This window comes from Mirounga angustirostris, unplaced genomic scaffold, assembly GCF_029215605.1.
Source record: "Mirounga angustirostris isolate CCGP_5_RB_7025 unplaced genomic scaffold, mMirAng1.0.hap1 SCAF_15, whole genome shotgun sequence".
In the NCBI taxonomy this organism is placed as follows: Eukaryota; Metazoa; Chordata; class Mammalia; order Carnivora; family Phocidae; genus Mirounga; species Mirounga angustirostris.
In genome coordinates, this window is record NW_026991723.1 from 93,487,256 (window position 1) to 93,509,934 (window position 22,679).

A 22,679-nucleotide genomic window follows, 5' to 3' on the forward strand; every position below is an offset into this window, starting at 1 on the left:
AACACAGTCCTCATTATTTGTGGATTTTGTGTTTGCAATTTTGCCTACTAACCAAAAATTATTTATAATCCCCAAATCAATACTTGCATGGTCATTTATGGACATACACAGGGCAGCAAAACACATGAGTGCCAGGTGAGTTTTCTCAGCTGAGGGTGAACAGGGCAGCATCCGCCTTCTTGTTTCAGCCCATACCGGAAAGTGTCCTTTTCATGGCCCGTGTAGTGCTGTGTTTCTGCACTTTTGTGCTTTGTCTTGGTGGTCTCTGTTTGGAACGACCCTGAGTATGGTGCCAAAGTGCTTCCCAGGGTTGCTAGTGCTGGAGGTCTTCTCTCTGCTGGCCGGCCTTTTCAGGGTTCTCCAGGTGTCACCACTTCTGGCTGCAATATTTTGAATGCCATTCTGTGAGGCTGGGGTCTTGCCTCCATCCTGTGCAGGATGCTGGGGTTTTAGCTGCAGCCTCAGGGGCTCTAGTCCCAGGTCATCCCCTTTTCCTTCACCACATTTTCTGCTTGGCTTTGCTTTGCCTCCAGTCTGAGAGTGGGCCAGTCTGCTGCACGGGGCATGGGTTAGAGTTGCTCCTACATGGGCCTGAGTGCAGGGCTAGGGGTTCGTAAACACCTTTGCAGGTGGCTTCCCGGTACTTTCTACATCCCTGCCTCCTGGCTCCCTCCTGGGTGCCTCCTTCCATATCCAGCCTGCACTGAGCCCTCCGACAGACCCTGGCCCTGTTCAGCGGGCAGCTGAACAGCTGACAGGGGCAACTCCCACAGGGGCTCTGACACCCTCCCCCCAGTCGACCCTGGTTTCCAGAGACTACTCCATGGGAACTGCCAGTGGAAACCTCTCCCTAGCGTGCAGACTTAGTAAGAGGGGCTGTTGGTACGATGTGTCCCTTCCGGATGCGGGAGGCAAGTGGCGGCACCAAGTGTGGGTTTCATTCTAGGAGTGAGGGAGCCCTGGAAGCTTCTAGATGAGGCAGATGCACCCCGTGTTGCTGGGCAGAGAAGAAGCTCAAGGGGCTGTAAGGGGAGGCTGGGCTGGAGGACACCCATGGGGGAGATGTGGAAGGTGGCTTCCTGGCCCATCCTGCCATTTGCAGGGGCAGGTTTCATGTCTTCTCCCCTCTGCCCCCAGCAACACTCACGGCCGGGAGTGAGCGGCCACACCTCCCGTCACAGCCTATAATTACATATGTGGATTTATCCCCATGTAGAGAGGCTGTTTTCCTCTACTTTACGGGTTGGGAATCACACCTCAGTGTGACTGGAGACACTCCCCCACCCTGCCAGGGCATCATACCCCAGCTCTGTCTTAGCGGGGCACACATCTGGCGCCAAGGAGGGCCCACAGCAGGTGAGTGAGGCACAGAGAGGGCAGCGTGGGGGAGATGGGCAGGCTGGGACCACCTGTGCCCATGCTGTTTGGAGAGGCAAGGATTGTGCTCGGGCCCGGCCTTCTGGGTAATTATGAATTAATTATGAAGGCATACATGTCACAGTGGGTGGCCGGACTCCTCTCATCACTGTTCACCTACCTACTCACTTTAAACAGAGGCCTGACCATATTTCCCCCTTAACAATGAGCCTTTTGAGCCATCTGCTCCTTCTGGGATAGCCGGCCCTGTGATCTGGCCTTGCCCCAATCAGTGGCATGAACGAGGGCAAAGGACAGCGGCCCCAGAGGGAGGGAGGTGTTGTCTCGACAGACCTGCTGGTTTATCAGCTATATATATATATATATATATATATATATATATATATATATATATATATAATGCATATAATATACATATACACACACATACAATTTCAAGATTTATTTGAGAGAGAGAGTGCGAGTTGGGGAGGGGCAGAGGGAGAGAATCTCAAACTCTCTGCTGAGTGGAGCCCCATGCAGGGCTCTATCTGGATCATGACCTGAGCTGAAATCAAGTCAGATGCTCAACTGACTGAGCCACCCAGGTGCCCCATATCAGTTATATTTTAAGAGCTGTGGCCAGATTATCTTCCTGAAAGGCTCTATCAACTCACGTTACCTTTTTCCCACACATTCACCAGCATAGGGCACTAATGCCCTCATGTTTGTGCCAAACCAACAGGCAAGAAGTAATACCTCGTCCCTTTTGTTGGCTTTCACTGGGTCCCTAATGCGCTAAGAAGACTGTGCATTCATTAGCCCCTTGACTTCCTTTTCTGTATTCTCTCTCGAGATCTTTACTCACTTCCCCTCCCGACTGCTGTCCTTTACTTAATACATAAGAACTTCTTACGTGTCAAGGACCCTTCCGCCTCTCTCACCACCTCTAGCTGCTGGGGCAGGTGGGTGGGTCAGCGTTGCGGTGGCCCCGGCCAGCCTCGGCCCTCACGTCTGCCACACCTTCCCCGCTTGTACTTCTCCAAAATGCTTGTCCATATTGTACTGGGCTTGTTCCTGGATGGTGTTTTTCCCACTCTTGACCTCTGTCCCTCCACCATGCTTCTCTTCAGTGGTTATGGGGCAAGGAATGGAAACTTGTGAGCCAGACGTTAAGACCTCGAGCCTCCTGCTGGCAGACCTCTCAGGCCTTCTCCACCGCAGCTGTCCTGAAGGACGGTGTGGGCTGGACAGTCCTGCTGAAGCAGCCCCAGACCTGCAGCTACAGGGCCCCACTAGGTGAGGGAAAGCGAGGGGAAAGGGCATGGGACACAGTTTCCAGCTGGTCCTGGGAAAAGGGTTGCAGACAGCACAGTAAACGTGCCCTCTAAGCGCACAGCGTGCAGGTAGCTGGGTCGTCTTGGGGAGAGCTAGCCTCCTGGCCTGCACGTTTAAGACAAAAGCCTACAGACAGAAATCCTGGCAGCACCAGGCAGCCTGCAGGCGTTAGGAGCAGGGGCGATACGTCATGGCTCAGGCACTGAGTGCACTAAAAACTCCCAGATAACACGACGTTGTACGTGAGAGTGTGTGGACAGGCATGTGGCATGTGCGTACCTACGAGCTTACCTATTCCCGCAGACACCGACCGCTCGGCTGCCTGCCCCAGCCCTGTGTGGGATGCCCTGGAAGCACCTGGAGGCTGCAGGGCTGTGTGCCCCTGGAGCTGGCATGCCCACCCCAGGAAGGGCCGCCTGCCTCCAGGATCCCAGCACCCAAGGCCTCAAGCCTCCTGGACTCTACCCACGCTGTCCACTGGTGGCCTCCCGTCCTGCCCAGCCCTTGGTGGCCTTGTTGTGCACATCTGGCGCCTGTTGCCCCATCCCTGGACCACTAGAGACCAGGAGCCACCTGGTAGCAGGCCCAGCTATGCCCAGCAGGAGCTTGCCACTGGGGGAGAAGCAGCACTGGGCCCATCTGGAAAAGGGTAGGCCAGCTGATCCCACGGTCACTTCCTGGCATCCTGCGGCAGCCATACTGCTGACCAGATGCGGAGAGCGGCCTGAGGGGTGGGTGGCCCTCTGCTTGGTGCCTGGGGGTCTCTGTTCTCACCTCCTGACCCTTCTCGACCCTCTTCCAGGAGCACACTCCTCTGCCCCCTGCGGCTATCTCAAGAACCTGCTTTTCTCCCTCCCCGCCGCTGCCAGACTCTCTCATGGAGCGTGCCCTTGGCAGGGGAGGTCTAGAGGCCCCACCCAGCCCTCTCTGTCCAGGCAGCCATGGCAGCAACGTTGGACCAGCAGGCCCCGAAGTTTCTGGGCCCAGGGAGGTAGTGGATGGTGCTGAGAGGAGAGCCAGGCGGTGGCCGCAGCGGAGGGTCAGGTTTAATGGTCACTCTAAGGGATATCGTACATCATTCAGAGCCCAGCACATGCCCTTGTTCCTCCCTTAGCTGAGCGCAGAGCCAGGTGTCCTCACACCCAGGCTCTGCGGAGGGGGGCCTGCCCCCGAGCCCCAGCTATGTACAAGAGCCAGCCCCACTGGGCCCCAGAGTCCACTGCTGCTCAGCGCCGCTGCGGGGTCCAGGCACCCACTGCCGTGTGTGGCGGGGTTCCCACCCACCGGGGCCCAGCCCCGGCCTGCCCCTGCTGAACCCTTTGCACTGGGAGAGGGCTCCAGACCAAGCCTGGCAAAAGCTGAACTGCACCGCAGCATCAGGGGGCCGGGCGGCTGCTGGAGGACGGGGAGCGGCAGGGCCCCGCTCAACCCAGAGCCTCCTTTGAGAGAAGGGGAGGCGTGTCCCCTCCACGGCTGCCCAGACACCCCTGCTGGGCCGGTGCGGCTGAGGTCAGAGAAAGCAGGGGTGGCAAGAGGGCAAGCACAGACCATCAGGGCCTCGGCCAGGGCCGGAGCCAGGCCGGACAGCCGGGCAACACTGCCCCACAGACGGGCCGCCCTGGTGCTGGTGATCAAATGGGGCAGGGCTGGGGGGGCTGGGGGCAGAGAAGATCCTGGACACACACTGGGCTGGGTTGTCTACACCGTAACTAGTAACATAGCACTTAACTATTCAACTAATAATGCTGCTTCCCTTTGAACTGTTTCGGGGCTGTGAAAATTGCACTTATTTCTAGGAACCTGCAGAGAGGAGCCGCCCCAGCACTGCAGCCCCTGGGCAGGGCCTAGGCCCCATCAGCGCCCGGCTGCCGAGCACCCCCTGGCCACGTGGGGTGAGGCTCGTCCCGGGCCGCAGGGGCTACGACCTCAGTGGCCTGGGGTGCGGTGAGGGCCAGACCCCCAGGAGGGAACCTGAGCAACATCTGAGGGTGCCCTGAAGCGGCCGTGAAGACTGGGACCCACGCGGTCCTGGGCCACACACAAGGGGCCCAGCCCCAGCCGCTGGTCCACGGAAGCAGCCGGGTGGCGGCCCTCAGAGAACATCCTCAAAGTCCAGCAGCTTCGAGTGCTGACGGCTTTTCCACAGGCGGTACAGCCGGAAGTCAAAGTAGGTCTCAATCATCTGCTTCCCTGGGGCACAAGAAGAAAGGCCAGGGTTCAGGCCTCACCCCCTGGACCCCACCCCTTAGGCTGGGAACCAGACTGGCAAGCTCACCTTGGGCCGACAACTCCAGCGGGGACTCAAAGGTGACCCTGTAAGGGGTCATGAGGGTCCTGAGGTTCTGGAACAGCTGAAAGGGCAGGGCGGGGCCGTGAGTTCAGGGCAAGGGAAGGGAGGGGTTGGGGGAGGAGGAAGGGGTGTAGCAGGAACCCCCCCATCGTTGACTGGGCTCAAACACAGGGGGCTTCTGAGGGGTTGAAGGAAGAGAGGAGTGTAGAAAAATGAGACGCTGTCAACTCTTTTAGTGGGTCTGGGGTTTCCAGAAGCCTGGGGCAGGGTTTTGGGGTCCCTGTACCTTCTCCCCGTTGGGGTTCCCCAAAATGTAGCAGCCCATGATGTGGATGACGTTCGGCTCTGGGTTCACTTTGCTCATCAAGCGGCTCAAGCGCTTCCAGAAGCTGGTGGGGGGAGGGCTGGGTCACAGGTAGCCTCCAGCCCAGGCCCCCACGTGGGAGGAGGGGCAGGCCAGCGTCCAGGACCCGGCTCCAGAGACAGGAGCATCCTGGGGAGGGGCTGCAGGGATGGGGTGTGCAGACGGACGCTGCCTCTAACTCCCCTATCCAGCCTCCGCAGGCAGCCCTGCCTACTCACTGGATCATGTCCTCCTCCTTCTCCACTTTGGCAAAGGTGGCCACCTTGTTCTTGAGCAGGTACAGGTGTCCTGGGCCGCCCTGTCAGAAACTGTAGTTGGCCACGTGGGGCGTACACAGAGGGCGTCCATTCACTGCCCCCCATCACACAGACACGTGGTCGTTCGGAGGCCGCACATTCTCAATTGATACCCCCAACTCCACGCCCCCAGCAGGAAGGGGCTGAGCCCTACCTGGCAGAAAATCAGCATCTTCCAGATCTTGGCCCCCTTGTGGTAGATGTTCAGCTTTTTCTCTATTTCCTCTAGGGAGGGAGGAGTGTGAGCTGTCCCCTGGTGCCCCCCCACCCCCACCATGGCCTGTAGCTAAACCCCCACACCCAGGATCAGAAGACAGTGGGGCTGGAGGGCACATACCCAGAATGTCCTCAAAAGTCGCGTGCTCGTGATCCTGAAACAGACACAGGCCACACTCTGGTCAGAGCCCCTCTCAGGCAGCAGCCCCACCCAGCACCGGGGGCTGGGGGAGAGACTCACATAGAGAATGGGGATGATGGACGGGTCGTCCCTGCGGATGATAGTCGGGATGTACTCAGCTTTGGGCACCTTGGAGGAGATGAGCTGCAGACAGCGCAGGGAGCTGCTCAGGGCCCAGCCGCCTTGGAGCCCATGGGCAGTGGGTGGCCCCGTGAGGCTGCCCCCCACTGCTGGGCAGCCTGTGATGGCCGCATCATCTCCAGGTAGAGCCAGTTGGGCTCCTGGAGGAAAAAGGACGCCGCCCCCGCCAGCCCAGAACCGGCTAGAACAGGAATAGTGTAAAGACACCCGACCTCACCATGACCTTGGGGGGCACAAAGCCCGCGGTGTCGCAGGCCACTGCCTCCAGCCCCTTCTCGGTCTCCCAGTCCAGATCCTCGAAGGCCTCACCCAGGGTGCAGTGTGAGCTCTGCAGGTCACTACCTGAGGGGCAGGATGGGTCACCAGGGCCGGGGGCCATCAGCGGCACCTCCAGTCCCAGCTGTTACCCGCAGACACGAGTGGTAGAAACCGCAGTAAAGACTCCCGGAAGGCCCTCCAGGCCAGCGAGAAGACCAGGGTGGGGGACAGCGACCAACAGAGGCCACCACCAGCCTGGCGAGACCGGCCGCTGCCCCCACCCCCACGCTGCTGCACTGTGGACGCCCGCACAATGCCAGGAGGGCCAGGCCAGCCGCGGCCCTGGAGCCAGCAGCAGGGCAAGGCAGCCCCCGGCCCCTCCGGTCTCCCGGAGCTGCGGCAGCAAACAGCACCCCGCCCACGAGGTGCCCCCACCTCACAGATGGGTAAACTGAGGCTCAGAGAGCAGAAGCGCAGAAGCCTAGCTGCCCGGGCAGGAGGCCCGCCCTGCGGAGCGCGGGAGCTGGGGGCCTAGCGGAGCCTCTTGGGGCAGGTGGGCCGGCCTGCGCCGGGCACCTACTGTCTCGGGAGTCGTGGGAAGTGTCGGCTTTCATGGGGGTGGGGTCGCTCCAGGACCGGCTGAAGCTCCGCTCGCGCCGCTCGGCGAACGCTGCAGTGAGAGCAAAGCGGCGTCAGCGGCTGGAGCGGGGGCGGGAGGGGCGGAGCCTGAGAGCGGACTCGGGGCCGCGGAGCCCCACGGCGGGCTGGCCCCACGGCGGGCTGGCCCCACGGCCGGGCTGGCCCCGGGCCGCGCTCGTGGCTGGGCGGGCGGAGGACGTCAGTCCGCGGCGCCGGGGCCGAGTCTGGCGCGCGGGGTCAGGGGCTGGGGACCGGCCGGGACGCGCAGGCCTAGCAGGGGTGCGGGCGGCGGAGTGAGCGTCCGGCCCAGAGGCGCGGCCCGTGCGGAGGGGCCGGGGCGGCGGGAGTCGGGGGCGGGGTTGTGGGTGGGGCCTGGAGCCCGGGGCGGAGCCTGAGGCAGGGGTTCCGTTGCAGGGATGGGGCGGGGCCGGAGTCCAGGGTTCCCGGCTCGGGCTGGGGTGGGGGTTTGGGAACGCGGGTCCTCCCGGCGCAGCTAGCAGCCCGCAAAGCCCCAGCCGGCCGAGAGCAGCGCCGCCCACCTGCCCACCCTCCTGCCCTGGGTCTTACTCTGGGCCTTCACCCTCCGGCTGCCGACCATGCGCAGGTGTTTGCGGAAGTTCCTGGGGAAGAAACACGGGGGCTGGTGAGGATCGCCAGAGTGGGTGGGCGGCGGACCGGTCCCCCATGCTCCCTGCTCCTGGCGCCACCGCCCCGCAGTCGCACCTGACGTTGCCTGAGGCTCTGCCTTCACCTCTTTAGGAAAGAAATGGCTCTCGCGCCCCTGCGCTCCCCCACTCGCTCCCCGCCCACTCAGGCGCAAGTCCCACCCAGTCCCTGTCATGCGGACACCTCTCCAGGGCTCCCCTTTGCTGCCAGGACAAAGGCACAGTGGTCAAGCCTTCTCTTGCCGTCGCCCCTATCGCAGGACCACTCCCTTGGTGACTTCCCCCGCCTTCAGGCCCCCACCTCCCCTGCGCACCCTTCCGTTCCCTCTGGGCCCAGGCACACTCTGAGCCCCACCAGCCCCCCTCTCCAAGTGGTCGAGGGCTCCCGCTGCCTGCGCTCGGGGACCAGGGCAGCACGACCGTCTGCGCCAGCCTCAGGTCGGTTTGGGGCCTGCAGACACTCCTGCCCCTGCTCTCATGTCCCTGGGCCACCTCAGAGACAGGTCTTCTTTACCCCCAAATGTGTGCCCTACCCAGGTCCAGGGTCCAAGATGGACAAGGTTTCCGGCCACATCTCTGAGGTGGGGCTTGGGGAGGATAAGCCTTGTTGCTGACCCCACAGCTCTGGGGTTCAAGGGGCAGGGAGAGACATGGGTGGGCTAGCTGGCTGGAGTCCCACTGTCAACGTACCCCCAAAACACAGGCCTAGGGGGCCCAGGTTCCATGACCTCTCCTGCCTGCTGCGTCCCCAGAGCAGGGCCAGGCCAGTGGTCGCCACCGCCCTTCCCCCATCAGGTCTGCCAGGGCCCAGTGGGTCCAGGCCAGACCAGCACAGACAAGAGACGGACCCTGGTGGCGAGTGGCTGGCAGGCCCTACCTCTGGATTACAGACGCGGAATCATTCTCCCGTTTCCGGCGCTTCCTCTCCGCGTAGCCCCTGAACACCCTGGGAAACCACCACGAGTCAGCACTGCCCTTGGCCGCAGGTAGGAGGGACCGAGACGTGGGGACAGAGTCGTGAGAACAGGGCCTGGAGGGGCATCCAGGGCGCCGGGCCAGGCAGGAGACTCCTGGCCTGTCTCACCCTGTCCTCCGCCCTGCTTCTGGCAGGCCCTTGGCACTTGCGGGGGTGCAGCTCTCCCTCACACTCAAGGCCCAGGTCCCTGGCCTGCCCAAGCCTATCTGGGGGTAGGAGGGTCCCCCAGGGACAACCACCGTGCTCTTAAGCTCCAGGTCCCACAGGGTACTTACGAGATGCTGGAGGTACGGCGGGACGGGGCAGCGTGGGAAAGAAGACATAGTGAGCCACGACCCCGGCAGCCCCCTGAGTTCCCTGTTACTGCCCTTGTCATCGACTCCAGGAGCCCCTCACTCATACTCCGGGCACTAGCTCTGCTGTGGGAAGCCCACGAGAGGGCCGTGGCTGCGGAGGTCATGGGCTCATGCTACCAGGTGCTGTGACGTGGTCATTTCTGCCGGGTCTGGGCCTGGTGGCAAAGGTGGCAGCCCCCAGCCAGCCTGGGGGCAGTGCTGGGCTCCCCAGAGCAGCATCGGGGGGGGAGCTTCCTCAGTGTGGGGGGCACTGCAGCAAAGGGTTCCTCTCTGAAAGGAACTCCGTGTCCGAAAACCCAGGTACATGTCCCAGACAGGAAAGAGCCGGCCCCGCAGGGGACTCCTGAGGTGTGATCCCTCAAGGTGCACACAGGGTACAAATCCACTGCTGTCTGGGAGCTGAGATGAGGCAGTGGCCTAGGAGAACCACCCCCACTGGTGACCGCATCAGCTGCAGCCCTGGGCCAGGTCCCCAGAGGACCATCAAAGACAGGGGAGGGCCAGGAGAGCAGAGGGCAGGCAGGGCAGTGCGGAGGGAGGGGTGGTAAAGGGATGGGGTGTGGGAGGGGCAGTGGGAGGCTGGGGGAGGACAGTAGCCAGCCCTGCCTTCCCTGAGACTGATGTCACATCTGGCAGCCATGGTGGGACATGGGCGCGTGGGGCCGCTCGGAAACAGTCACGCAGGTGGGCCCAACAGGAGGGAGAGGGTCCAGCAGTACTTCCTGAGCACCAAGAAGAGCCCCTGGCCCAGGCCCCACGCCGTGGGCACATATCAGGTACACGACTCACGCTTGCATAGTTGTGGTTGCTGTCTGGAAACTGAAGAGGTTTTCCTTGGGGAACCAGGTTCGGATGGGGGTGTCATCTGCAAGACAAAAGTGGCAAGGGTGGCTTGGGGCTTCCTAAAACCTTTACTTCCACCTGCCAGGGAAGGCGATGCTTCTGCCAAAGCCAGTGGAGGAAAAGCTCCAGGGTGCCCTAACCCTCTCCCAGGTGGGCGGACCCTGGCATGGGGCTCTAAGGTAGCATGTGCCTGCTCAGCTGTTCACGCCAAGACAACTCAGCAGCTTCGTGACAGTCGGTCTTTGCCCAGCTCTCCCTGGGGCTGCCTACAGTGGAAGAACAGTCCTTTGAAAGCACAGCCTGTGTCCAGGGGGCCCAGAGAAAGGATTCACTTTGTTTCTCTTTGAAGAGGAGGAACAGGGCAGGGGCAATGGCTGCAGCCTTTCCTGGGGGCTCTGGGGCCTTCTCTGCAGCCTGCACATTCCATTCCCTTGCACCGTTCCAGGAGGGTGAGGTGGAGGCCCTCCCCCAGCGTGGAGACTGTCTTGCCAAGGGCTGCCCCTTCTCAGGACCCCTACAGCTCCCAGATGGGGTGGATGGAAGTTTGCTCTACTTTCTCACCCTGACCCCTGCCCCAACCCCTAGGCTGTGTCCATCAGAGAAGCATGAGGTCATGGAGGTGAACTGCCCACACCCCCGGCCTGTGCCCTGATGCCTAGGCAGGTGGCGGACTGGGAAGCCCAGGAGGTATCCTGGGATGATGTGGGGGCTCGGCTAGTTAGCACTCTTGCTTTTCAGGATGTGACCTCAGAGCCAGGAGGCATGGGGCTGCTCAAGTGTCCTCTAGACACAGTAAGCCTCCAGGGCTCACCAGCCACTCACACAGCTCAGCAATCCTAGGAGGCACCCAATACCTGGCCAGGCCCCAGACAGCTTCCTGAGGTTACTGGGAACTTCATTTGTTGGGACCCAGGGCAGGGACTATTCCCCAGGACTCCCCAAAGGCAGCCCGATTTTCTAATTAAGCCACGTTTTCTGTGTGCTCAATCAAGACGCTCCTAATCCCCCTCCTCCAGGAAGTACTCCTTGATTGACTCGGTGCTGCGGGGCACCTACACACCCTCCACCTGTCCAAGCCTCATAGTGGTGGTTGCCAGCAAACCCCAGCATCAGCTCCCTGCCCCCGAGCCTGCCCTCACCAGACACACGATCAACACTGTACATCCTCTCCAGCTTCTTGCGGCGGCTCGTGGCCTCAGGCAGAGGTGGCTGGTCCAGCCCAAAGGCCCGAGGGGAGGGGCTGGGACCAGGGGCCAGCTGGGCGCATCCTGGACATTCCTTGGAGCCCTGGCGGCTGCCTGCCCAGCTCTGGCAGGGCCTGCTGACGTCCTCACGGCTGCCCCCCGGGCTGGCACGCAGGGGCTGGCTGTGGTGGTGGTGGGGGTGCCGTTCCCGCTGCCGCCGCCCCTTCACCACGGCCAGCTCAATGGCCTCGGCCTCTGGGCTGGGGAGCAGGGCCGGCTCCCCGGAGATGGTGTACACACGGGGCTGGGGGCCCTCACCGGCCGGCTTCCCGCCGACAGCCTCCTCTGAGAGGCTGCCCTCGTAGCGGCCATTGGAGACGAGGGAGAGGCGACGCTTGTTCTGGGGGGCTGGCTGCATCTCGGGGGACCCGTCGTGGCCAGAGTAGGCGTCAGCCAGCAGGTGGTCTGGGGGAGAGGCACCAGGTGAACTGCAGCCCTCTGGCCCTGCCCTCCCATTCTCCTGGTGCGGTGAGGGCAGAGGACACCCAGTAAGTGCCTGGCCTGGATGGGGGGACTGCAGCTGCCCTCCAGCCCCAGTGACCAAACGCTAAGCCCCCGCTGTCTTCGGAAAAGGTGTTTGCGAGCTGCGCACTCCGCTTAGACTAGGCTCCCACCCTCCTCCTACCCGGGCCCCAAGCCCTGGGTGTGTGTGCGTGGGGGTGACAGGCTACACTACCTGCGGGTGGTGGGGGACGGACGGGAATAAACAGGCCACCTCCCAGCCTGCCACTGCACCCGTGTGCCCAGTGCCAACTTCTCCCCTCCCCCCCACCAGCTGGCCCCAAGAGACAGCGGTGCCAACCCTGGGGGTGCCAGGAGGCCTGTTGCCATGCCAACGGCCCAGGCTGGGTGGGTGCCATGGTGATGAGTGACTCTGAGCTCCTCCTGGGGCTCTGGGCCAGGGAGGGCAGGGGGCGTGAGGAAGCCAGCCCAGCAGCTCACAGCCCACGGGCTGGGCCAGGCCTGGGGCAGGGGACGGCAGCCCTACGGCGTGGGGGTGGGGTGGGGCTGCGGACCCACCCTGTCCTGGCACCTCTTCGAATGCCCCTACCTGCACCGTTCCGATTCTCAGGGTGACTCTGGGACAGGTACTCGCCAAATGCTCGGGCTGCTCTGAAGGGTGGACAGCGGGGTGCGCTTTCAGTGCACCCAGGCCGCTCCGGACTCTCCCCGAAAGGGAGCCTGGGGTCCCCACCCCCACAGGCCTCCGGCACCAGCAAGGGGAGGGTCGGGGTCACTCACGGCAGACCGTGCCGTCCCACCCCCAGAAAACCCAGGGCCGGCAGGTCGCAGTTCAGGGGCCCTTGGGTCCCAGGGCAACGTGGCCGCGGCCCGGGTGGCTTTCTGTCCAGCCCCCGTCACTGCGTGTGGGGCGGGGGTCGTGAGGTCGGCATCTCGCCCACAGCTGTCTCCGGGAGGGGAGCCGCGCCGCGGCGGCGGGGCGAGTGGGGGAGGGAGGCGCGGCGAGAAGCCCCGCCACGGGGGAGGGGGCCGGGGGCGGGCGCGGAGCCCCGGCCGGCCCGCCGCACTCACCGCACTTTGGCCGCCACCGAGGACATGGCCTCGCTCCTCAGCGCCCTCCTCCGGGAGGCGGCGGCGCCCATGGTCGCGGCGGCGGCGGCGGCGCATCCCCCGGCCTCAGAGCGCGCCCCGCGCCCGCCGCCTCCGCCGGGGTAGCCACGCCGCGCCGGGGCTCCGGCTCGGGCCCGGGCCCCGCATGGCGGCGCTGGGCCGTCCGCGAGTCCCGCCGCACCGGGAGAGCGCGGCCGGGCCGGGGGCGGCGGCTCCGCCCACCGCGACGTCACGGGAGGGGCGGGGCCGGGCTCCGCCCACCGCGACGTCACGCCCGGAGGTGGCCGCCCGTGACGTCGGAGCCTGGCGGGGTCGTCCGGAGGGGACTGGGGCGGCGGTCCCGCCCACCGTGCAGGCGCTGGGGAGGGGGACGCCGAGGAACAGGCTGGCGGCCACTTGACTGCAAGGTCCTAGGCCCTCGGGTCAGGGGTCTCCCTGCCCCTTGGAGACCTGCAGGGGCTGCGGACCCCAAAGACGCAGGGCCGGAGTTGTCCCTCCTTCTATACGAAAGGGCTCCCTGGCGCTATTAACGATCCGAGACAGTGTGGGCGGCACGCGACCCAGGAGAGCAGCCCGTGTACTGCGGGGGAAGATGCCTGAGAGGTCAGCAGTGGGCTCCTTCTTGGTTCGGGGCACCCCAGCTCCATGCGGACCCTGGGTGTCCTGCCTGCCTGGTCAGTTGTTGCACCGGGTTGCCTGCGGCCCCCACATGGTGACTTCGGAGGACAGCAGGTGATGCCACACCCAGTCCGGACTCAGGGATGCGCCCCCACCCCCCAACCCCACGGTGGACCAGTGATGGGGGCCGCGGCTGCTCCCCGGCTCCGGTCAGGCCCATCGTGTTGCTCTCTGCCACAAGGACCTTGGCAAGGGACATGTCCACACACAGTCAGATCTACCTTTATTGACACATCAAGCAGGTGCACCAGGGGCTCCGACAGGTCTCCGAGGCCTCCGGGAGCCCCGCGGGGGCGGGCACAGCCCCTGGGACTGCCGTTGTGCACAGAGGGTGCCAGGACCGAGAGCCCCACCAGAAGCTGCCGGTGCAGACGGGCAGAGGCACCCAGCGCAGCTTGGGCTCCAGCACAAGAGAAGCTGGACTCAGTGGCTCACGGGCCCTAGGCCCCAGCCGGTCTTCCTGGCGGGCTAGGAAGAGCCCCAGGAGCTGCAGGAGCCAGGGTCTCTGAGGGAGGCCCACAGCAGATGCTGCTCTAGGGTGCATCTGAGTGGAGACCTCTACCCATCCTGGTCAGAGTGCTAGGGGTAGGAGTCCGGGGGCAGTCCTGGGAAGCCAGACTGGGGCTCCGATGCCGAAGTGAGGACTCGTCGTCCTGGAAGCAAACGGCATGTCATGGTGGGGCTGAGCCTGGAGGGCTGAGCCTGGGCCAGGCTGTGCCCTTCGCCCTACTGGCTCTGTGCTGCAGGGCAGCAGAGGGAGGGAGCGGCTGGCCTGCTTGGAGCCCTCAGCGCTGACTCAGCCCAGGGGCACAGGCAGGTCCGGGCAGCTCACCGAGTCCGAGCCCACGTGGGCCGGGGCGCTCTGGAAGTCAGCATACGCATCCCTTGGGCCGTCTGGCAGTTCCTCCTCATACTCGGTCTGGTAGTCAGACTCGTCTGGACGGAGGGGAGGGCTGTGTTGGTCCCCTCCTGAGGGCAGGGGCCATGCCACGGTGGTCATCAGGCCCCAGGGCTGCTAGAGGGAGCCCGGCGGCCAGGGCGGCTTGTTGGGCGTGCCAAGGGTTAGAGGGAGACGCTGCCAACAGCACCCTCAGCTATGCAGGTGTGTGTCCTGAGCACCCAACTCACCGTCCACCGTGGCTACCTTGGCGGGTTCAATGCGTGACACAATCTCGGCAAGGTCAGTGAAGGAGGCGTTGGGGCAGGTGAGGACCTGGAGGGCCGAGATGGAAGAGACATGTGGCCAAGGCCACAGCTCCTCTGGTCCCCAGACCACAGCCCTTGGCTGCCTGGCCAGGCCCCCAGCGCCTCTCTGCAACCCCCTGTGGTCCTAGCCTGCTGAGGTGCCCAGACCCCTGGAGCTGGGGCAGGGCGTGGAAGATGAGCAGAGGCCAGAACAGGCCCCCACCCTTGCCTACCATGAGCAGCAGAGAGCCAAAGTGGGGAAAAAAGAGGGGGTGCCGGGGCAGAGGCCAAGAGATAGCTACCACAGGGCCGCACCCCTGCCCTTGTCTCCTGGCCCCTGGGGGAGTACCAGAGGCCTGAGCAGCTTGGGGGGCGGGGTGCCAGAGTACTGCCTGCGGGGAGCCCTGCACCTCTCAGGCCCCCTGCGGCAGGCAGAGGACGGTCTCAGGAGGGAGGGAGGGAGGGAGGAGGGGCGCTAGCTCGGGCACTCACATCACATGCCTTCTTGCTTGTCCCCTGTCGGTCCTGCAGCATCTTTTCCAGCACACCACTCCGACCCCAGATGTCAAACACTGTCCGCCCATGCTGGTACCCCACTTCCTGCACACACACCAGGAACCCCGGGACCAGGTGTCAGGAGGCCCCACTTCCGAGCTCAGAAGTGAGGGCAGGCACTGCCCTGCAGGCCCTCCACACCCCAGCTGCACTCACGCAAATCTCGTTGAACTTGCCGAAGTCCAGAGTGCCGTAGCTATCGATGGGGGGGCGCAGGTACTCACAGTACTCACTGTTCTTCACCATCTCCAGCTGCCGGACGCAGCATACATAGGCCAGGCGTGTCTGGATCTCCGCCATGTTCAACACCTGGGGCCGTCGAAGCATCTGAGCGAGGCTCTGCGGGCCCCCCACGGCTCCAGGGACCCCGTATGGGCACAGCTGCCTGCGTCTCACACCCTGGCCCCTTCCCTCCCCTCTCCCAAGGGGAGACACATCTCTGCTAGGCCTGGGAGGAGGGCAGGTGCCCAGCCAGGGATCCTGGAGATGGAGCCTGGCGGGTGGTGGGCCTGTCCCCTTTCCCTAGAGCTGGTCCATGCAGGATCCCTGGCAAGGACAGTGAGCTAGTGACTGCAGCCCTGTTGGCCTTGGAGCCCGGAACGGGCTACAACCCTCCTCTGCCCACAGAGGCATTGTGCTGCACCATGTTGCCCATCTTGGGGACAGAAGCCACAGAGGAGCACCTGGCCGCCTGGGCACTGTGCAGAGTTATGCCCCCACCTTGACTTTTGAGGCCAAGGGGTTCCAGCGCTTCCAGAGCAGCCACCACCCAGACAGGGCGTCGCCGTAGTTGGTGAGGTCCGTCTCGTCCTGGCTGCCCACGTCAATGGCAATCACCACCTTTGCCCCCATAGACCTGGCCACATCCGCTGGGGAGAAGACAGCCTTGGTCACCACCCAGGACAGGCATGCAGAGCCCCAGGTGGGAGCAGGGCTGGGGGCGGGGCAGGGATAGAGCCTGCAAGGGCCAGAGGGTCTCCTGTCCAGTGTCACTCCTGGGCCTGTAGAGGGGCAGCCTAATGCACAGAACTGTCCAACAGGTGACAGGTGTGCCCGAGGGAGGAGCCTCGCCCACAACAACCCCGGCACTTTCTGGCTGTTAGTTCCAACTGTGGGCACAGATGGGACGTAATTGCTCTCAGCTCCTCTGCTTGGCCCTTGTTCTGAGTGCTGCTGAGCTGACAAACAGGGCCATATGCTGGGAGCACACGATGCCCAAGTGTGTGTGCACAAGGGCATGTGTCTGCATGTGCCTGTGCGTGTTCTCTGGGCTCCACGAGCACACTCTGAGGACAACAAGAGTGGAGGTGGGTGCGGGAGGGTGGGTGCGGTACCTGGCAGGTTGTTGATGTAGCCCCCGTCCATCAGCAGGTGTCCGTCTTTGGGGTCGCAGAGGGGAGGCATGTAGCCTGACAGAGACATGCTGGCACGCACGTACCTCCACAGGGAGCCTGGGAGAGAGTTGGGGGGTGTGGGGGGGCGGTTGTCACCAGAACCTGCCAAGGGGCAGGAGGGAAGCCTTTTGCTGCTCACAGTGGGTTCCTGCCCTGGCCCCTTGGCTCAGAGCCCTGCCCGCGTGGGCTCCTGAAGTCTGCACATCTGGACAGACAAGACACACCTCCTGTTCTTCCTCCTTCACAAGGGAGGCTCTCTCCACAGAGGGAGCATGGGGAGGGCCAGAGGCCCAGGGGAGGCCCGGCTGGTTCTGCAGTCCCCCCACATTCTGCTGTGAGCCCCACCATCCCACTCACCTCCAAAGAGACACACGCACTCAGCTCACAAACCACTTTGCCCTGGAACAGGGCCCTCAGCTGCCACCCATGTACTGGCCTTCTCACGGTCCCCAGCCCAGCAGTCTCCCACCAACTGCTGATCTGAGCCCACAAAACACATGCCCTGCATGTGCCCTTCACCCCGCGCCCCCCAGCCTGAGCGTGCCCTTCGCCCCGTGTCCCCCCAGCCTGAGCGTGCCCTTCGCCCCCCACATCCCCCAGGTGTGAGTGTGCCCTTCGCCCTACTCCTCTCTGCTCTCAGTTCACATTGTTATCTGCACCTTTCTGTGTCCAGTTTGGGCTTCTGGGTGCTTCCAGACTCTTGGTTCTGTCCCTACCCGTTTCCTTCACGCTCGCGGCAGGATCCTCTCTGGATTCAGACCTCCCTGAGCTCCTTGCCTCCTTCGGGTCATCTCGGTGCTTCCTCTGGCTCATGGAGCTTCCAGGTTCTCTGCCTGCCTGTCCCCCGACCCCGAGCTGGTCCTTCAGTACCCTTCCCGAGTCACGCTGCCCCAAGCGGGGGTGGGGTGGGGGGCGCTGTGCCCTGTGCACGTCTGAGCCCGTATCAAGGGGAACCCAAGGAGGAGGTGCTCACCATCCGTGTGGACCCGCATTGCGGAGGCCGTGATGTCTGTGGTGATGGTGAAGTAGGGGATCCACAGGTCCTGTAAGGGGACAGCAGGACTCAGAAGGGCCATCCTCCCCACTGCCAGCCCTCGACCCTGCAGGCCTGGAGGCTCGAGGGGATGAGGGAGGTCCCTGTTTGGGGGGGGCACCTCGATCTGCCGGTCCTTGAAGACGCTACAGATGCTGCTGTTAAGGCCGGCCCCCGAGAACATGGATGTGATAGGGTAGGTCAGGTCCAGCACAGTCTTCACCATCGATGTCATGTCCTGAGTGGGAAGGGCACACATGAGACCCGGGCAGAGGATGATCCCATGGGAATCAGCCAGGAACCCAAGTCTGGGAAGGGAGCAGGGACAGAGCACACACATGTGCTTCCTATGAACACAACAAGGGTGTCTGGGAAGCATCCTGAAGGGTCTCTGTGGGGAGCGGATGCCAGGGCGTGAGCAGGAGGGTGGGGAGGTCCTATGAGGGTGCCCGCTGATGCTGGCTCTCACTCAGGACAAAGCTCAGTCAACACCGGTAGGTGAGTGGTCAAGATAGCTCCCTGCTGAGGTCCCCAGCATGCTTGGGATTGACCCCCATGTTCTACCACGGCAGACACTCCATCAGGGCCCGGGAAGGAGTGGCCCTGTTGAGGGCCCTTTCTGCCAAAGCCCCCCAACCCTCTCCCTCTGGAGGGACTGAGGCCCATCCTTCCTCAGTGAAGACGGGGACCAGGAGCAGGATTCATGACCTTGGCCTTGCCCCAAGAATGCCCGGGTTCAAGGCTGCCTGACTTCCTGAGGGAGAAGGAAAGATCCTCCCTGCCTCTGTGCAGATAGAAGCTGAGATGGAAAAGCGCAGAGCACAGGCCATACAGGAGGTGGGCCCCCAGTGGAGGGTGAGTTGCCCCTCAGCGTGCTCACACTGAGATGAACAGAATGAAGACCCCGCCTTGGGACAGGCAGAGAGAACAAGTGCGCTGCTGGGTCAGGGACTCAGGACAGGGTGGCCCCCAGGGTCCTCCACGGTTAGCAAGGCCCTCACTCCCGAAGACACCCCTGTCTAGCACCAGAGTCTGCAGAGCCAAGCCTGGCGACCCCCACAACCACCACCTCCCTCAGCATGGCAGGAGGCCAAAGGCTACCCAGGAAAGGCAGGGAAAGAGGACAGCCTGGACAGGACCCACCCCACCATGCCTGGCAGAGTGGCCTCCCAGCAGACTCCCATGACCCAACGCACACTGAGGACAATGAGGGCATCAGGCCCAACGTTCCGTGGCCATTCCCACACCTGCATCAGACCAGCAGAGATGGGGAAGGGAAATGTCTGCCTGGCCTGTGACCGGAACCTCAGTTGAACTACAGGTAACTAACTTTTCTTCCAATGGCGCTGACCTCCCCATGGTGTCCTCAGTCACCTTTATAAATTAAGACCAGGCACCAACCAGAGCCCATCCCCCAACACTGATGTCCTTACTTGCTCTGTGCTCCTCATTCCCCTCCACCCCCACCCCACAAACCCTGCTCTGAGTCCAGAGCCCTGCAGAGCCGCGAGCAGGGGCCAAAGGTCCCAATGTCCTCCTGCTCCCGCAGCACCCCAGGGACCTGGTGCTAAGCTCCAGGGAGGGCAGAGGCCCCTCACCTCAGCCCACTGCTTGGCCCGGATCCGTATCTGGCTGTAGTTCCGCTCCTCGGAGTACAGGGCCCCCATGAAGGCCCCGATGGACGTCCCTCCAACCATGTCCACAGGGATGCCATACTCCGTCAGGGCCCGGATGATGCCGACCTGGGCACAGCCTCTACACCAAGCAGGAGCACAGAGCAGGAGTAAGCACGGTCGCCAGGGACAGGAACCTGCCGTGCGTCGGCAAAAGGCGCCAGAGATGGTCCTCCCAAGCCACCCCTCCTCCTCAGTGCCTGCCTCTTGCGTAAGTCACAGAAAACGGGATGCGAAGCTGAACAGGCTTTGCACAGACTCGGGAGGGTGGAAGACACACAGAAGGGGGTCCTGATAAACGCCCTGATGGCAACACTGCAGGGGGTGGGGGGGACATGGACGAGGCCCCACGGGGACAGGAGAGCCCGTGTCCGACGGAAGCCACCGCCCTGAGCCTCAAACCACCGCTACTATTTCTCATCTGTGATGCCCACGAAGTCTCCAGTCCCAGAGAAGAGGCTGTGTGACCACAGCCAGGAGGAGACAAGCCAGAGAGGCGGAACCAGGCAACAGGGGCACAACACAGGCTGCCAGTGACCACGCCCAGCAAGTCCCAGGGCCCAGAAGGGGTAAGCAGCCTGCAGGCCTGCTGGGTGAATGAGGAAGCAAAGCGCCGCACGCGCGTTCGAGGGACGTGGCTTGGCTGGGAAGGAATGGAATTCTGACACAGGCTGTTGAGTGGACGAACGTGAGCGCCTTCCGCTGCGTGAAAGAAGCCAGACCCAGAAGGACAAGGACTCCCTCACTTGAGGGAGCTGGAGGGGTCAAGCCCACAGACACAGACAGTGGAGAACAGGGGCCGGGGGTGGGGGTGGGGGCAGAGGTTCAGTTTGGGCAGATGCAACGTTCTGGTGATGAACAGTGATGTTTGCACAACACCACGAATGCGCTTAATGCTACCGAATTTTACAGTTGAAAATATTTAAAATGGGGGTGCCTGGGTGGCTCAGTTGGTTAAGCAACTGCCTTCAGCTCAGGTCATGATCCTGGAGTCCCAGGATCGAGTCCCACATCGGGCTCCCTGCTCAGTGGGGAGTCTGCTTCTCCTTCTGACCCTCCCCCCTCTCATGCTCTCTCTCACTCTCTCTCTCTCAAATAAATAAAATCTTTGAAAAAAAATATTTAAAATGGTAAATTTTATGGCATGCATATTTTAACACTACTAAAAAAGTATTTAGTATCACCACAAAAAAACTGAATACTCAGGTATAAGCCTAAAAACAATTTCCAGAAATTAAAGACAAGATTGGTATTTGGCACAGAGCTGAGAAACTGTAAGACAGGGCCAAACGGCAACTTTAGAAGTGGAGATACGGTGTCTGACGCGAAGAGTGCAATCGGCGGGTTAGGCAGCAGGCCAGGCACACTGAAGAGAACCCCCTGAACACAGGGCAGAAGAAGATGCTCACTGAGTCACAGGACACCCCAGGATGGCAGCCATGGAGACCGCTCCCTGGAACAGACGTCCAAGAGCCTAGAGGACGCATGGGATCCGGCAGAGGAGCCCAGAAAGAGAAGAAGGGGATGGGGCAGAGGCAGGACCTGGACAGACAGACAGTGGTCTGGACGGAACTGACCGTCAACTTCAAGCCTCAGATTAAGGGAGCATCATGAACTCCAAGCATCAATCAAAAGAAAGCCATTCCCACATTGCTGGGGACCCGAGCCAGAAAGAAACCCAAGCAGCCTGAGAGCAGAAGGCACGCTGCGTCCACGGGAGCAGCGCAGGAGGGCCGGCCCCTCTGTCCTCTGAGGTCACGACACATCTACCACCCACAACTTAGGACAAAAAGAGAGTTTAAATCAAACAAGTTAAATTGCGGAAATAACACAGATAAGAGCAGAAATTAAGGAACCAGAAGACAAACACACAAGAAAGAGGACCGACTCGGAGGGAGGGGGTGTCGGGAGTGAGAAAGGGCACATCTGCACACACTCCAGTTAGAACAGTGAGAAGTAAGTGTGAACCTCATGCGTAAGTAGGAAAAATTCAGATAAAATGGACACGTTCCTAGAACAACATAACTTGCCAAACCTGACATGAGAAAATCTGAATCGTACTATAACCATCAACATAACTGAGCCTTTAATTTTTAAATCTTCACAAAGAAAACTGTACGTCCAGATGGTTTTACTAGTGAACGCTACTGAACATATAAGGAAGAGTAACACAGATCTTACATAAAAATTTCAGAAAATAGGAAAAGAAGAAGCACTTCCCAACTCAATTTTTTTTTTTTTTAAGATTTTATTTATTTGACAGAGAGAGACACAGCGAGAGGAGGAACACAAGCAGGGGGAGTGGGAGAGGGAGAAGCAGGCTTCCCGCCGAGCAGGGAGCCCGATGCAGGGCTCGATCCCTGGACCCTGGGATCATGACCTGAGCCGAAGGCAGACGCTTAACCACTGAGCCACCAGGCGCCCCTTCCCAACTCAATTTTGAGGCCAGCGAACAAACCTACATGCGTTTCAAGAAATGACAAGCGCACTCAGATTCAAAGGGAGCCCAGCAATACACAAACAGGACAACACACCGTGGGCAAATGAGTCTATCCCCAGAATACAGTGTTAGTTTTTATTTAAAAATCAGTGTAATTCACCACCTTAACAGACACACAAAAACCATTCATGATGCACCCTCAGCTAGCTAAGCATAGAGGGGCACCTCCTCGATCTGACAGAGGCTGCAAACACCTGCCGCCAAGATCACACTCCATGACAGAGGCAAACGCCATCCCTCCCATGGCAACAAGGCAAGAAAAAAGAAACAAAAGACGTAAATGTATTTTGGGAAGAAAAAGAAAAACTGCCTTTATTCCCCAAAAAAGTAACTTGTACTTAGGAAATGCAAAAAAAAAGCCTATAAAAAAGTCACTAGAGTAAGAGGACTGAGCAGGGTCGTGGGACACAGCATCCAGGAACAAACGCCGACTGTATTTCCACGTACTGGCAACGACACTTTGAAACTGAAATTTAGAAGATGACATTTACGAGAGGAAAAAAACCTTGTAAGATACTTAGCTGATTCTAAAAAATTTATATTGAAGTGCAAAGCACCGAGAGCAGCCAAAGACAATTTTGAAAAAAGCAAAAACAAAACGGAAGGGTGTGCAGTGCCTGAAGCCAAGCTCTACCACGAGGCGGCCAGGACAGTGCGGTGGTGCCCAGACACGGTCACACCTGGAGCCACGCGGGTGACACGGCGACCTCAGGGGAAGGAAAGTCTTCAGCCAGAGGTGTGGCTACAAAACAGTCTCAAGAAACATTAGGTGGGTCACAGACCTGAATGTGCACAGAGCTTCCAGAAGAAGACAGAATACCTTTGTGACCTTGGGACAGGCAAGGGCGCTCAGAACACCAGAAGCAATAACCATGAAAACGGAAAATCACACTTCATCGAACTTAAAAACTGTTCCTCAAAGAAAT

The 22,679-nt window shown here is 61.4% G+C and overlaps 2 protein-coding genes across 19 annotated transcripts in view; both read right to left on the reverse strand.

Moving 5' to 3' along the window:
- Positions 1-3,722: 3,722 nt before the first annotated feature.
- Positions 3,723-12,961, reverse strand: NSMF (NMDA receptor synaptonuclear signaling and neuronal migration factor). Of its 13 annotated transcripts, none has more exons than XM_054509519.1 (15): positions 12,697-12,961; positions 12,215-12,276; positions 11,059-11,568; positions 9,866-9,941; positions 8,622-8,690; positions 7,647-7,699; positions 7,017-7,110; positions 6,400-6,520; positions 6,102-6,185; positions 5,982-6,015; positions 5,799-5,869; positions 5,567-5,646; positions 5,271-5,373; positions 4,970-5,045; positions 3,723-4,884 (listed from the first exon to the last, which is right to left on the reverse strand). In XM_054509519.1, exons 1-15 carry the CDS (start codon positions 12,765-12,767, stop codon positions 4,787-4,789), a joined length of 1,602 nt encoding a protein of 533 aa, XP_054365494.1. In that variant the 5' UTR covers positions 12,768-12,961; the 3' UTR covers positions 3,723-4,786. The 13 variants fall into 13 exon arrangements, with proteins under 13 accessions (XP_054365494.1, XP_054365493.1, XP_054365495.1 ...); XM_054509518.1 differs by having other exon boundaries at positions 8,622-8,714; XM_054509520.1 differs by lacking the exon at positions 8,622-8,690.
- Positions 12,962-13,619: 658 nt separating this feature from the next.
- The window catches only part of PNPLA7 (patatin like phospholipase domain containing 7), a 64,559-nt gene continuing 55,499 nt past the window's right edge, over positions 13,620-22,679 (reverse strand). For all 6 annotated transcript variants that reach the window (XM_045883610.3, XM_045883609.3, XM_045883611.3 and 3 more), the window contains 10 exons: positions 19,179-19,335; positions 17,702-17,818; positions 17,521-17,590; positions 16,488-16,604; positions 15,874-16,022; positions 15,310-15,462; positions 15,091-15,198; positions 14,542-14,626; positions 14,246-14,349; positions 13,620-14,066 (listed from right to left, as the gene is read on the reverse strand). In XM_045883610.3, coding sequence (XP_045739566.2) covers positions 13,947-14,066; positions 14,246-14,349; positions 14,542-14,626; positions 15,091-15,198; positions 15,310-15,462; positions 15,874-16,022; positions 16,488-16,604; positions 17,521-17,590; positions 17,702-17,818; positions 19,179-19,335 — 1,180 coding nt within the window. In that variant the 3' untranslated portion in view covers positions 13,620-13,946. The remainder of the gene's footprint in view (positions 14,067-14,245; positions 14,350-14,541; positions 14,627-15,090; positions 15,199-15,309; positions 15,463-15,873; positions 16,023-16,487; positions 16,605-17,520; positions 17,591-17,701; positions 17,819-19,178; positions 19,336-22,679) is intronic.